Below are 15,325 nucleotides of genomic sequence, written 5' to 3'. Positions count from 1 at the left end.
TGGCACATTTATTTATTTTTTGATTTCCAGCAAGCCTTTTTCATTTTCCTCCTCCTCCCAGAACTTGTCGCTGATTGTTGTGGCTGTGGGTGCCATTTCCTCGTTGCTCTTTCATCTTGGCACCCCAGAGAAGACCCGCCCGCTCAGTTGGGTACCTGAACCCGAGGAGAGCACGCCGCTGCTGTCTGATAGCCAGAAGAGACCCGTTCGGCCCTACCTCCTCTGGAAACACTGGCTTCTAGAACCTGCCTTCTACCAGGTGAGTTTGGACTGCTCCCATACCCCTAACAGTTCCTTCCCTCGATCCCAGAACGAGCGAAAGATATAGTCCTGGAGTCTCTCAAAGCTAATTGAAGCCATTAACCTCCATGTCCATTCCTTGATTCCTTTATTTTTTGGGCTCATGAGTTCATGGAAGCTTGTTGGGTAACCTTCACACACTCTCAGCCTAACCTACCTCACAGGGTTGTTGTGAGGATAAAATGGATGAGGAGAACAATGTAAGCCACTTTGGATCCCCATTGGGAAGAAAGCTAAGGCATAAGTGAAGATAAAGGCATCTTTTTAAAAAAGAAACTTAACGCTGACTAGCCCGAGCTTCTCACACTCTCAGCCTAACCTACCTCACAGGGTTGTTGTGAGGATAAAATGGATGAGGAGAACAATGTAAGCCACTTTGGATCCCCATTGGGAAGAAAGCTAAGGCATAAGTGAAGATAAAGGCATCTTTTTAAAAAAGAAACTTAACGCTGACTAGCCCGAGCTTGTCAGAGCTTGGAAGCTAAGCAAGAACTCCAGTGTCCTGATCTGGCTAGCCCAGGTGAGCCTGATCTGGTCAGATCTCAGAAGCTAAGCAGGGTCAGCCTTTGGTTAGTAATTGGATGGGAGACCTCCAAAGAGGACCAGGGTTGCAGAGGCAGGCAATGGCAAACCACCTCTGTTGGTCTCTTGCCATGAACACCCCACCAGGGGTCACCATAAGTCAACTCTGACTTGAGGGCACTCTCCCCCACCAAGAACTCCAGCACGGAGAGGTATGGGGCTTGGTTGAGCAGGATGCGTGTTCTTTTTGTGCCTGTTTGCATATAGCATGCTGCATTTCGGAAAGACCAGAGAACACGCTGCTCAGTTCATTAAGTTCATAAGTTCTCAACAATGGCCTTGGTGCTCTAAAAATATGCCTGTGCCAGAGAGCAGGTGAAGAGGGCGATGGGTCAGTCCTGCAAACCTTTTGGCAGCTGTGGTCTGTTTGTTGTCCCTGATGTGCTGCCCGTGCCCTGCCCTGGCTGCCAGCTTGTAGCACCTGGTGGCTTAGAGTGTCTCTGATATGGCTGCTGTGAGCCCAGATCTGGAAACTTCCTCTTGTATCCTGCATGTTTAGAAAATGTAAAGGAGAGGAACCCCGGAAGACCCACTCACCTGCCCCTTTTCTCTTTTAGCAGCTGGTCGCCTGGGTGTGGGATGGTGGCAGCCCAGGTAGGAGGCCCCATCCTTGCTGTTGCTCAGTTGGCAACTCACTGGGGGTGCCATTCTGTGAAGCCTGCCCTGTCCTTGAAACACAGGCAGAGGCTGTGTGAGGGACTTCTTCCAAACTCTCCAATCCGGGCTAGGGTGCAGGAAGACAGACTCGTGCAGACTGCTCTGTATATTCGACACCCCCCTCCTTCTCTCTTCCTCCTCCCCGGACAGGTGGCGATGCTGTACATGGCCACGCGGCTCATTGTCAACCTCTCTCAGACCTACATCGCCATGTACCTCACCAACTCTTTGATGCTCCCAAAGGTGAGTTCTGCTCCGGAAGGTCCCTTTACCCATGTGAACTTGCCAAAAGAGTTCTGTGGGTCAAGGGAATGGAGTTCTTGGTGGTATCAGGGTCTGGGGCTGGGGGGCAGAAGATGGTAGACTTCTGAATGCTCCTACCTTGTTTTTAAACCAGTAAAGGATGAGCCAAATTTTCCCCTTTCAAAAAAAAAATAGCAAAAGTGCCATTTTGGGAAGATGCAAAGTTTTTGCAAAGGGTTTTCTCTCCTTCCAAATTGTCGTAGGATTGTGCTGTGGATCGCTCCTTTAATGTGATGCCTGCCTCTTTAAAATAAGCAAAAGATTTTCACCCTGTTTGTAGTATAAGAATATCCCTGCTGGGTGAGAAGAGTGGGCCAAGTAGTCCAGTATCCTGCCTCACACAGTCGCTAACCGATTGCTCTGGAGGGCTAACAACAGGGCATAGGTCGAATTTCTGGACTAGCAAAGTTTGCACAAAAAACATTGCCACATGTGTAGAATAAGAAAAATTAAAACAAGACATTTTCCCCCCCTGGGAGCCTGATTTTCATTTTCTAAACATTTTCTGGTCATGTCCGGAAACTGTGCTGCTCTTCTCTCCCCCGCCCCCCCCCCCACCAGCCAGTGGTGTGAACCTGATCCAGTCTCTTCTTACAGAAATACATCGCCACCATTCCTTTGGTCATGTACATCAGTGGTTTTCTCTCCTCCTTCCTGATGAAAACTGTGAACAAACGGATCGGCAGGAACGTGAGTGGCTCGGAAGGGGTTGGAATTGGGTGGGAGGCACCTAACTTAAGAAAATGTTGACACACTTTTTCAGGTGTGTTCCAGAAGGACTTATTTGCACGGTGTGTCAGAAATTTGGGGCCTGTGCTGGCTGGGCCGGTACACTGGCTCCTCCCTAGGCCTCTTCCATGTATCCACTCTCAGGGCCAAGCCACAAGTGTAGTGATCGAGTGGAGTGCAAGCGGAGCGCAAGTGAACAGGGAGGAATACCTGTGAGTCTGTTCACTTGCCGTTCAAGTGTCATTTGTCACTTCTAGCTTGGCCCTTATTGTGGGAGATGCCATGGGACAGTAGTAGACAATGCTTTGTGTGCAGGGAGATCCTGTTTTCTACCTCCAGTTGAAGGGTCTTGCATTGCAGGTAGCGGTAGAGACTTTTCTCGGCCTAAGATCAGTGCCCACTCTGAGAGCCAAGCTACAAGTGACAAAAGGCACAGGTTGGACACTTGCCAGCTTCCCTCAAGCTTTGATGGGAAATGTAGGCAGCTTGGTGGAATGTTGGACAAGTGACAGTTGAAAAGTCCATTGGACAGCAGTCGGAGAGCCAAGCTGCAAGATCAGGATGCCTACCTTTCCCATCAAAACTTGAGGGAAGCTGACAAGTGTCCAACCTGTGTCAGGCATCACTTGTAGCTTGGCCCTCAGTGAGAAAAGCAGACTATAAAATGATGCAAATAGTAAATAAAACTAATGTCTTCCTCTCTTCCTGGGCTAGCTCACCTACTTCTTTGGTTTGCTGATCATCCTGGTGTTTGCTTCCTGGGTGGCTCTAACTGGACAGATGGGTGCGCAGGTTTATGGGGCAGCCATATTACTTGGGGCCGGCTCAGCCACCATCCTCGTGACATCTCTCTCCATGACTGCCGACCTTATTGGCGCCAATACGGTAGGTGCTGTGTACAGGAGGGAGAGTGGAGCAGGGGGGTGACGTCATGCCACACAAAATGTTGTTATCCAGATGCAGTGGTCAGCGACCTGAAACTCCTGGTTTTTTTAAGACAAAACTTTTTAAAATCAAGTTTTCTAGCCTTTATGACTGCGAAGCTAGAATTGGGAATGGGCAGTGCCTGGTGACATTTAAGGAGATGGTGGGGGAGGAATGGAGAGTGAAGCGACGGGGCTGGGAGAAGTGTGCCGGGTTTGGATGGCGGATGGCCTGATCTGTCTCCCCTTGACTGTGATGGTGATTGAAAACAGTTGGCATGAAAACCTGTGATCTGGGCAGATGTGGCCAGGAAGCCTTGGCGTGTGCTTGGCGCTGCTCAGGACAGGAGCCCACTGACATCTCATGTCTCCTTTGACAGCACAGCGGTGCATTTGTTTACGGGGCCATGAGCTTCACGGACAAAGTCGCCAATGGCCTTGCAGTGATGCTTATCCAGAACCTCCATCCGTGCCCGTAAGTTCTAGGCTTGCTCATGAGAGTGTTCGGGGGCCCAGCCTTGCTTGCAAAAGAGCCCCCCAGAAAATCAGTAGCTCACCCGTCGGGTTGATTTTGCCTGCCTGGCAGCTTTAATTGGAGGTGTGTGTTGCGGGGAGGGACCCAACTTTTGAAACTTCGGGTCAGCTGAAAGTCTTTCTTATTCCGTTGTTTACGTTGGTTGCCTTTGGTATTTTCAAGTCTCTTTAGGCTTTCTTTGATGTTGGTGCCTGGCATGTAGTCTTGTGGGAGAAGATGGGGCAGTTTAAAAGAACTGGATAAAATCAGAACCAGATGGGACTCTTTTTTTTTTATATTTAATTTTTTTAAAAAATAATTGTTTTTTTAATTGTCATACAGTATTGAAATAATTTGAATAAAGAAGCGTAGCTGTTTCCTTTAAAAACAAACACACCTAGTTGCGGATATCCATGTACTAATTTGCAAAGCTGTTCTTTTTTTGTTTAAAGAACGCTGAGAATGTAAGGGAGAGTGAAGCTAAGAAATGGGTAAAGCAGTAGAGATATTTGGAAGTCTTTTTTCACTTTTTAATAAGATTTTATTTAGGAAAAAAAAGATAGCAATAACAATTGAAATCGCATAGAACCTTATACATAATATATTAGGCTACATTGGAAAGAATATATAAAATATAAAGAATAGTAAAAGCTATATGATAATATACTAACAAATTTAAGCTGCATGGAAGATAAGATCAGAATATATTACATAACTGAACGTAATAGTTTTCCTCCTCCCTCAAAGAAAACAAAGAACTATAATATTTCTAAATATATCTGATAACCCCTTTTTTAAGAGGTTTTATTTTTGAGGGGCAGTTCAGCATAGGTGGAACTGAGAACCAGATGGGATTCTTAACTTCTGAATGGAGCCTCCATGTTCAACAGCAGTCTTCCTCTGAAACCGGATGCTGGGGGAGGGTTTTTGTTTCCCTCCTATTAGTTCAACATCATGTTCCCAACAGGGGCTGACCAGATGACCCCGCAAGGCCTACAAGCAGGGAAACAGACGCCAAAGCCTTCCTTGAGCTACTTTCATTCAGAGGTACACTGCTTCTGATCATGGAGGCTCCATTTACGTATCCTGGCTAATAGCCAATGGTTAGGTCAGCTAGGTGTGTGTTCTGCTTATATTCTGCACCTCTGTTGGCACCGAGATTCTGAATATTTTTAATGATCTCACAGGATACAGTTTGCTTCTAGAAGCTCTAGTTTATGTTGCTCCGTTATCTTAGCCATTGATGGGGAAATAGTTACATTGTCATACTGTTGTTAATAAAGTATCACTTCCCAATGAAAATCACAAAGCAACTGCTATAAATGATTGGATTCTGCGAATTGAAATAGCACTTAGTCTAAATTAATGTATCAGTATAGAAGTCTTGTAGAGATTAATGTACAATCAGATACATTTATTGAGAAATGGTTAATTTGTAGTGGCCTGGAATGATAAAGATGGGTTTAGCCAGGGGTGGGCAAATTTTGGCCCGCGGGCCACATGCGGCCCGCTACAGTGTTTTTTGTGGCCCGTCAAGACAGTAGAAAAGTATGATAGGGTACATTTGTTTCATTAAACTGATTCTAAAATTAAATGTGCTTGCAGCTATAGATGATATGAAATTAGCACAATAAATAAATTGAATAAAACTACCACTATTTTATTTAATTTATATTTATTGATTTTTATGATACAATTTATACCTTTTCTGAAATGCAAAGTTAACTAATGAATGCAATCATTTTAAAAGGTGCGTCCCTCTGCTAACCTCCACTCCCACAAAGTGGCCCCCGAGCCAAAACAATTGCCCACCCCTTGTTTAGGCCATATTTTTAAAAAATATTCTATGAAAACCATGAAAAGTCACTTTCGTAGATTAAAAAACCCCGAAAATCAGTGTGGTCAAGCTGTGGATTCTATGGGAAAGATAGTAAAGTGGTTGTTAGGAGTTTTTTTCAGAGATTTGTCATCTTCTCCATGAGGTACAAGTAAAAATATTTTTTAAGGAAAACCATCATAAAAAAATTGACACCAATTACTGCAATAGAATTGCAAAGAGCTATTCAAAGTTTTCAAGCAAATCTCTGGGAATGGATAACCTTCCTAGCAGTATATTATTTTTAACGAAGTAAAGAGATCGTGAGGCAACCGTTGTTGAAATTGTTGAGAGAGGGTTTGCTGAAAATCATATAGTGAATTCATGGAGAGAGGCAAAGATCATTTTGTTAGTAAAAGGAGGGAGAGATCTATCACAGCCAGATTAATATGGACAGTAGTTTTAGTAAGTCTGATATTGGGTAACAAGCAACCAGTTGTATCAAAATATGCTCTTAGACAAGGCTTTTTTTCTGGGAAAAGAGGTGGTGGAACTCAGTGGGTTGCCCTCAGAGAAAATGGTCACGTGGCTGGTGGCCCCGCCCCCTGATCTCCAGACAGAGGGGAGTTTAGATTGCCCTCCACGGAAGGCAATATAAACTCCCCTCTGTCTGGAGATCAGGGGGCGGGGCCACCAGCCATGTGACCATTTTCAAGAGGTTCCAGAACTCCGTTCCCCTGCGTTCCCCCTGAAAAAAAGCCCTACTCTTAGATTAAATTAAAGGAGGTATGTGGGTTTGCCAGATACTAATATATCTACTTCTCAACATAGCCCCATCTGTGGATACCTATATCTGGAGAATGGCACCATGAATAGACAAGACAGATCTTTCTACAAAGGGGGAGGGGGGAATGGCTGAGAGATAATATTAATAAGAATGTGATTAATTTATTTGTGAAATGAAGTCGTTATAAGATTCATTTCCACTGGTATCTGTAGTTTAGATATCTATAGATTAGATACAGCAAAATGTTGGTGTTGTCAGGCTAAAAAGGAAGACATATATTTTGGCCCAATAATTTTCCCATTTGGGGAGCAGAACTTAATTGTAATTAAAGAGATGAGAGGTAATGAATTACCAATGGAGCTGGTGGTGGTGTTTTTTGTTATTTTTAAAAAATCAACTACCACCATCAAGTTTATTATGCGGTCAACAGACCTTTCAGAAACAAATGCAGTTTTAGGCCTCTGTGTTGGGTGCACCTTGTGTCCTTCAGTCCTTTTGGCATGTGTGAGGGATGAGCCGTGTGTGTTACAGATCTGCTTCTGGCTGGTGGAGCTGAGAAGATCTTGCTCTGCTCTTTCTTCCCTCCTTATGTCTCTTCACCCCGCAGAACGATGCTGTGCTGCCCCAGCTGTTTGGCCTTCTACCACTGGGTGATGGTAGCTGTCACTGGTGGCATTGCCGTGGTAGCCACCCTGTTCCTCGCCTGCATCATGATATGGCCCATACGTATCCGATTCCGTAAGTAGGACTGAGAGAGAGACTAGGGCAGTGGAGGGGGTGGGAGGTGGCTGGGGGCCAAGGGGACTGGCCTCAGATCTCACTACTTGTCTTTGACACTTACAAATTTGGTTCTGACCTACTAACAGGAAGTGATGCCTTGCAGCAGGGGTGTGGCTGGGTGAAGTATGGCTGGCAGTTGGATCAAGCCTACAAGTTCTCTCCCTTGGATTTCCCTCCCCCCAAACTATTGTATGTAGATGAGGGAGGGCAGAGAAGGGGGTCAGAGACTCACCCTAATAGTGTCCCAGGCAACACCATGACATCACTTCCAGCAACATAACAGGAAGTGACATCACTGTGCAGTGGGATGCTCTAATTCACCCAGAATTCTGATTTCTACCATAGTTTGGGGTGAATTCTAGAGCATCCCACGATACAGCAAAATCATTTCTGGTTGCGGAGCTGGAAGTGGTGTCTTAAAATCTCAGGACGCCATTTCAGCCCACCCATACCGCCCTCCCATTGAGCATTAGTGGGAGACTGAATTGGAGGTCAGGAGATTGCCTACCAAAGTGAGTAACCCTACTTCGCTAACTGTATGCAAGTTTCAAAACTTCTTGTAAGGGCTAGACACTTTTATAAAAAACCCAATAAAAAGAAGCAGAGGAATTTTGAAATGCTGCTCAGAAGACCTTTTTTAAAAAAAATAAAATTCCAGGCCCAGTGTGCGCAGACACAAAAAGCTGATGTAGCACTTCTGCCAATTACTTATTTCATTTTCTTTTCCCGGCAGATGATGTTTCCATTATGGGACTGGCAGGCTCGAGTCCAGGACAGCCTGGGCCTCCTGAGGAAGAAGAGGACGCCCGTGTAGTCAACTGAGGTGCCATTTCCTAGGATGGAGGCGGAGGGGGCGGGGGAGCTACCGAGGGGAGGGACTCATTGTGGAGGACAAGGAGCCCAGATGAGCCTTGAATTTTATCCTGAATTTTTTTCCTCCTTCCATGGACTATTTTTTTCCATCACCCCCACGCCTCCCGCACGTTTTGCACAGACATTTCTTGTCGCTCACAAGTGAGCCAGTTTTGCACACCTAACACTAGTTTACTTTGCCTTGTGCCAGAATAAATCTCCCAGCCCTCCTTCCTTCCTTTTCAACCTCATGATGGACAGGTCACTTTGTTTTGTGTTTCCCTAGTCTTTTGTTTTATTTTGTTTCTGTAAAAAAAACAAAAAACCGATATATAAAGTTTTTTTTAAAAAATAAAGCAATCTTAATCTCTTGATTTGTGATGGCTTTGGGGTGTTGGCGTAGACAGGGGGTTAGGAACCTTCAATAATTAAAGAGTGATCTATGTCAAAATTCAGAACGAGAGATCAAATGGAGAACTAATATAAGAGACTTTGTGGGAACAACTAAAAATATACAATTTAACATTACTGGTTAATGATACAATTAATAATCCAAGTTTCTGCAGTCCAAACACTGGTTGTTGTGAGTCTTTCATTAGAAAGTGGTACATGGGAGGTCTCACAATAAGTAATAAATATACACAGGAGCACCCTTTGAGGTTATCTTAATGTGTTTGTGTGTGTTATGTTTTGTCAAGTTGCTTCTGACTTATGCAATCCTATGAATTAACAGCTTCCACATCATCCTATCATTAACAGACTTACTCAGATCTTGCAGACTGGAAGCCATGGCTTCCTTTGTTGTGTCAAGCCATCTCGTTTGGAGTCTTCCTCTCTTCCTTCTGCCTTCCACTTTTCCTGGCATTATTGTCTTTTTCCAGTGAGTCTTGTCTTCTCTTGATGTTACAACGTCCGATAGCCTCAATTTCGGCATTTTAGCTTCCACGGAGAATTCAGGCTTGATTTGATCTAGAACCCACTTACTTGTCTTTTTGGCCATCCATGGTATATGTAAAACTCTCCTCCAGCATCATGTTTCAAATGAATTAAGTTTCTTCCTGTCAGCAGTCTTGGTTGTCCAGGTTGTCTTAATGTACTTGCACAAATCTGCATTTAGCTTGCATTTAGATCCCTGGCAGCTGTTCACCTCTCTCATTTCCCTTTCTGTGAACCAAGGGATCCAACATGATGCCTATGGGTGCCATTGCGCCTGCCCACACATTTCCTGACACCCACCAAGTGTGCTTGAAAGTGGGCGGGATCAGGTGGGAATTTTACCTAGCAAGGTATCTGTACAGATTTTTTTAAAGGTTGCTTTGGCAGCAGCTGCTACCACAGCACAAGGATCTTGCTTGGGCGACTGAAGGTAAGCTGTGTGTATGGACGAAAATATTTTCAGACATTATATTCATTTTAAAAGGCATCCTGTTAAAGAAAGCTTCTGCCTGAAATGTTGAAGGTTATTATTACAGTTATGACTTCACTCCCTGATATTTTGTGGTTGGCAGCCATTTTGTGACTGGCTCCACCTCCCCAGGCGGCCATTTTGTAGTTGAGCCCACCATCTTGTATCAGAATAACAAAGGTGCCCACAGGTTCAAAAAGGTTGGGGACAACTGTAAACGATTAAAATCTTTGCCTGCTCTTTCCTTCACATACTGGTTATTCAAACATCCTGTCAAATCCTCTGATATGTCAGGTTCAGAATGCTTCCCTATGTATTGTAACCAAAGAGACTCCATTTTAATTCTCTTAGTGTTCTGAGTGCTTTCTTCACAGGTGCCAAGATGTTCCCTAGCAGCTATCTCTCTCAAGAGGAATGTTTTGACTACAGCTTTTCCAGTCCTGGGAAACTTTCACTTTCTCAGCTTCAAAGGGATTGTTTTGAGAACTATGGGGGGAGGCTGGGCCTACTGAGTCTTAATACTTTGTACTGTATTCTTTGCCTTTCATTCGTAACAATACACGTGTACCAGCCCAGATATTGCATCTGGGCCAGTGGACTATAATGGTTGCTTCTTTCAGTAAATCTTTTGAAAACAACGGACTCTTGTCTGATTGCAGAAGGTAGTCTGGATACAACTATTATTTAGCCACAGTTCTGACATGATATACCTTAAGGTTTCTTTCTTTCTTTCTTTCTTTCTTTCTTTCTTTCTTTCTTTCTTTCTTTCTTTCTTTCTTTCTTTCTTTCTTTCTTTCTTTCTTTCTTTCTTTCTTTCTTTCTTTCTTTCTTTCTTTCTTTCTATAGTCACATCTGGCTTTAATCCTAGGTTGCAGAGCCTTGGTCTAAATGTTGGTTTCCGTGTGTTATGGCATAAGAGAATCTTGTATCTTAATAATTTTGCAGTTCACCAGTTTGGTTTTTTTCTTAAAGAAAATGGACAGCCACCTATTTTTCAGGTTTTACTATGAACTGAGGCCTCCTTCAGGGATGGTGAAGAATGCAACTTCATGGATCCATGGAGAAGTGCAAGCAGTATAATTTTCTGTCATAGAATGTGTGGGCTGGGTCCGGGTGGTGTGAAGGGGAGCCTGGAGGAAATCTTATTTGGGAATCCACAGCAGCTTTCAGCAGTCCTGGATTCGTCAGCTACATGTGTGTTGAATGCCTTGCTCTCTAAATGATGCGGAAGTACCGTTCTGGCCTGGGATTTTCCCTAGGCATGAATCAGCCCTTACTGGAAGCATAAAACACTGTAGCCGGGCGTCATTAAACAGGTGACAAAGAACCTTGCTCCTCCCTTGTTCAACCTCCTACAGTCCTTTGCTTTGTGATCTCATTTCTTTCACGCTGGCCTTACCTGTAGTTGCACACCTGCCAAGTAAACACCACTAGGTGACAATAACACATTTTTAGGCTTGGTGGTTTTCTAGAAATCTGGAGTCCTACTTGGGAAGCCTCAAACCAGTTCGGACCTGCCTGAACAGGATTAAATTTCCACTTCAGGAGCCAATGGATCAGAGACAACCATTTGTAAAAGGCTGGGGAGGAGGCATAGGTTGGGCCAAGACACCAGGCAGAAGAGAATCAGATTGACCTAGCAAAAAGTGAAGCAGGGAATAGGCCTTTCCTGGCTGCTTTCCCCAAGTAATTTGTGGTCAGAGGTACACTGCCTCTGCACATGGAGGTTCTACTTCACTCTGGTGGCTGATAGTGATTGATGTGTCCATTCTGCCCTGAAATGTCTTACAGCTGAGAAAAATGAGAATATGTTAACTCTGGTGTCAGTAGGGAGCCCAAATGGTGCTGATAGCACACAGAAGAATGTGAATTCTGCAGGATTAGACCAATGGTCCCCACAATGCAGTATTATGGGAGAGGGAGAAAAAGTTCTCTCCCTGCTTTCTCCACCCCATGTGTAATTTTTTCGACCTCTTTATCATGTTACTTCTCCTCTTGCCCCCATATCCATTGTTTCTCTATACTTTCCAGCCTGTCCTCCTAGGAAAGGTGCTCCAGCCCCTTAATTGTCTTGGTTTCCCTCTTCAGCACCTTTTCCATCTCTGCAATATCTTAAAAACAAAACAAGGAGAGGTCAACTAGAACGGTGCATGGCTTTCCAAATGAAGCCACCCTGTAGATCTGCATACTAAATTCTTCTGTATGGAAGACTTCGAAGCAATCCTCTGGGAGTCCAACTGAGAATATTTGTGAAGGGCAAGGAGGTGGAACCTTCTTCTGATTGTGGGGAGACGAGGCTGGCCCAGAAAGGGAGGGCCAGGAGACAGATAAGCAGCTGTCAGGCTGGGACTCTGAAACGGCTCATTCAGAAGCTGAGAGCGAAGCAGCTTTGTCGAGCTAGGACTAGATAATTGGAGGGAAAAGCCCAAGTACGGATTGAATGTTCAAGATCAAGAATCTGTGGAAGCTGCTCCCATAGAGAATTCTTGGATCAGTTCAGGGCTTTTTTCCTGGGAGAAGTGGTGGAACTCAGTGGGTTGCCCTAGGAGAAAATGGTCACATGGCTGGTGGCCCCACCCCCTGATCTCCAGACAGAGGGGAGTTTAGATTGCCGGGCAATCTAAACTCCTCTGTCTGGAGATCAGGGGGCGGGGCCACCAGCCATGTGACCATTTTCAAGAGGTTCTGGAACTGTTCCACCACATTCCAGCTGAAAAAAAGCCCTGGATCAGTTGCATCTGAACAAGAAAAGGACCCATCTTCTGTGCAGCTTTGCCTAAAGCTCAACAGCACAAGTTCTTTGGATGAACCCCTGAGGGCGATTCCTCTGCAAGGGATGGGGTGGAGGGACTTAGAGACAAGCTACAAGTGATGCCTGACACAGGTTGGACACTTGTCAGCTTCCCTCAAGTTTTGATGGGAAATGTAGGCATCCTTGGTTTTACAGCTTGGCTCTCCATTACAGCTGCAAGACCAGGATGCCTACGTTTCCCATCAAAACTTGAGGGAAGCTGACAAGTGTCCAACCTGTGTCAGGCGTCACTTGTAGCTAGGCTCTTATATGATCTCTTTATTCTGTGCAAGAATCAGTAGTTGTGAGTCTGGGGCAAATGGGGGGAGGGCCAGAGCTGTGCGCTGGCTGAGTTTGGAGCACCTTAGGGTGCTGTTGAGTATCTGATACCAGGTGGCAGATGTGCTGCCTTGCGCTAATGCTTCCGTCACAGCTCTGATTCATATTTATTAGCAAAGCAAATGTGGGTAAAAACGATGAATCTTCCTTGTAGTCTCATCCATTGAAAACCATGTGCTGCTGCTGGGGCTTCCTGCCACTCAGAAACTGGGAATGCATAATGCAAGTTAGTGCGTAATCAAAAGCAAGATCTGGCCCCAGGCTACTGTTGTGGCGGGGCGGGGCTGGGAGGCTAGATACAGAGATCGCGTCACTCCAGTGTTGAAAGACCTGCACTGGCTGCCCTGTTTTTTTCAAAGTGGTGGTTGATTCTTACCTTTCAAGCCCCAAGTGGCTTGGGGCCAGTGTACTAGTAGGTTACTTGTAGGCTTGCCTCCTCCCATATCCTCCACCCCACCAATTAAGGTCTTCCGCACCAGCCCTGTTCTCTGTGCCCCTGCCTTCAGAGGTGAGGTGGGTGGCAACCAGAGACAGGGCTTTTTCAGTAGCGGCACCATGTCTGTGGCATGTCCTTCCCCTTGAGGCTGGCGTGGCACTAACGTTGCTATCTTTTAGGCACCAGACCAACACGTTTCTGTTCACCTGGGCTTTTAATTTAAGCAGTTAATCTTTTAAAATCATTTTATAGTGTGCTTCTAATCTGAAAATGGTTGTGTTTTAGACAAGAGCGTTGGGAGCATTTTTATATTGGTTTCTAAATGTGTAGGTGTATTTGTTTAACTTAAATATTGTACAATTGACCACTGAGGAAGGCCTGAGGGCCGAAACACGTCTGGTCTGTCTTTGTGTCGGTCATTGGACTGTAGCATCATCTGTATATGGAGAATGTTTTAGTTATTTTTATCATATGTATGTAGCCTGTTATTTAGGCCCTATGTTTTTAATTTGTTTTTAACTATAACCTTGTGTACACTCATAATAAATACTTATTTGGAATATTTTAGTTTGTAACTTGACCTTGTATTTTCCCCAGCCATGTTTGGGTTGAGTCTGTGGGTGCTTCCCCTACCCCCTTTTCTTTTTCATTGTAAACTCATTTTAAGCCATCCAAAGTTTTTTTTAAAAAAAATCTATGGATTTTTTTTTTAAGCTGGGCTTTAATTTAACTTGTAATGTTTTCTTCTTTTTATGATGTTATTTTGTAAGCCACTTCAGACAGATTCTCCAGGAGAGGGGTCAGATAAATTCCCTAAATAAATGAGTAAATAATTTTGTGGCAGGAAGAGCTCTGCTGATCAAACCAAAGGGCCATTGAGTCCAGTGTCCTGCTTGCTGTAGCGACTAGCTAGATGCCCAGAAAGCTCACGAGGATGATGATGATGATGATGACATAATAATAATAATAATAATATTCAATTTATATACCATCCTTCAGGACGATGGTTGTTGTGGGTTTTCTGGGCTGTATTGCCGTGGTCTTGGCATTGTAGTTCCTGACGTTTCGCCAGCAGCTGTGGCTGGCATCTTCAGAGGATGCCAGCCACAGCTGCTGGCGAAACATCAGGAACTACAATGCCAAGACCACGGCAATACAGCCCAGAAAACACAACAACCATCGTTCTCCGGCCGTGAAAGCCTTCGACAATACATCCTTCAGGACAATGCCCACTCAGAGCGGTTTACAGAGTATGCTATTATTATCCCCACAACAAAACACCCTGTGAGGTGGGTGGGGCTGAGAGAGCTCCAGAGAACTGTGACTGGCCCAAGGTCACCCAGCTGGCTTCAAGCGGAGGAGTGGGGGATTAAACCTGGCTCTCTAGATTAGAGTCCCGCGCTCTTAACCATTACACCAAACTGGCTCCCTGTGGATGCTTCCTATGTGATTTACTTCACAGCCGTTGATACTCAAGGCTCCGCTGCCTTTGAACCATGAGGGTTTTTTGTTTGTTCATGAACTGTGACTATTTAGCAGAAGAGGATTGGCCTTCCCTGTGTTTTGTGGCGGTGAGTTCCATAAGCAAATGATGCATGGGGTGGGGTGGATTCTTTTGTCTGTCATGAATCTGCTGCCTGTCAATTTTGATGGGTGCTCCCCTGAGGCCGCGGGGCATGACCAAGAGAGTGCTTCTGGGGAGCAGGGTGCCTGTTTAGAAGGTTTTGATTATTACAATAATATTTCATTATATCAATATGCCTACTTGAAGCAGAATGATGCAAATAAACCAAATCATGGTATGGGCTATGGTTCCTTGTTCACGCCCCCTGCTTCTATGTACTGTAGATACATATCAGGGATGCCAACTCCACATAGGGACATTCCTGGAGGTTTGGGGGGTGGAGCCTGGAGATGGTTGGTGTTGGGGAAGGGAGAGACCTCCAAAAGATATAATGCCATAGAGTTTGCCCTCCAAAGCAGCCATTTTCTCCAGGGGAACTGATCACTATGGCCTAGAGATCAGTTGTAATTCCGGGAGATCTCCAGCTACCACCTGGAGGCTGGCAACCCTGTACATATTTGGCTAAACATTAGGAAGAACTTCCTGA

The 15,325-nt window shown here is 44.9% G+C and overlaps 1 protein-coding gene across 4 annotated transcripts in view; it reads left to right on the top strand.

The window, feature by feature from the left end:
* The window catches only part of MFSD12 (major facilitator superfamily domain containing 12), a 35,671-nt gene extending 27,054 nt beyond the window's left edge, over positions 1 to 8,617 (top strand). The window contains exons 4-10 of one of the 4 annotated variants that reach the window (XR_008597117.1): positions 62 to 259; positions 1,690 to 1,782; positions 2,440 to 2,532; positions 3,286 to 3,456; positions 3,880 to 3,969; positions 4,976 to 5,055; positions 7,219 to 7,305. Coding sequence is in view for 3 of the 4 variants with exons in the window: in XM_054981859.1 (XP_054837834.1) it covers positions 62 to 259; positions 1,690 to 1,782; positions 2,440 to 2,532; positions 3,286 to 3,456; positions 3,875 to 3,969; positions 7,219 to 7,349; positions 8,125 to 8,213 (870 nt within the window). In the remaining variant the exon portion in view is untranslated. Of the gene's footprint in view, positions 1 to 61; positions 260 to 1,689; positions 1,783 to 2,439; positions 2,533 to 3,285; positions 3,457 to 3,874; positions 3,970 to 4,975; positions 5,056 to 7,218; positions 7,350 to 8,124 lie in introns of those variants that run through there. The other 3 variants (XM_054981860.1, XM_054981859.1, XM_054981861.1) reach the window with 3 other exon arrangements.
* Positions 8,618 to 15,325: the final 6,708 nt, after the last annotated feature.

The sequence above is a fragment of the Eublepharis macularius genome, chromosome 5, assembly GCF_028583425.1.
Source record: "Eublepharis macularius isolate TG4126 chromosome 5, MPM_Emac_v1.0, whole genome shotgun sequence".
NCBI lineage: Eukaryota > Metazoa > Chordata > Lepidosauria > Squamata > Eublepharidae > Eublepharis > Eublepharis macularius.
Note: the sequence above shows the minus strand (reverse complement) of the source record. Positions and strands in the feature narration are given on the sequence as shown.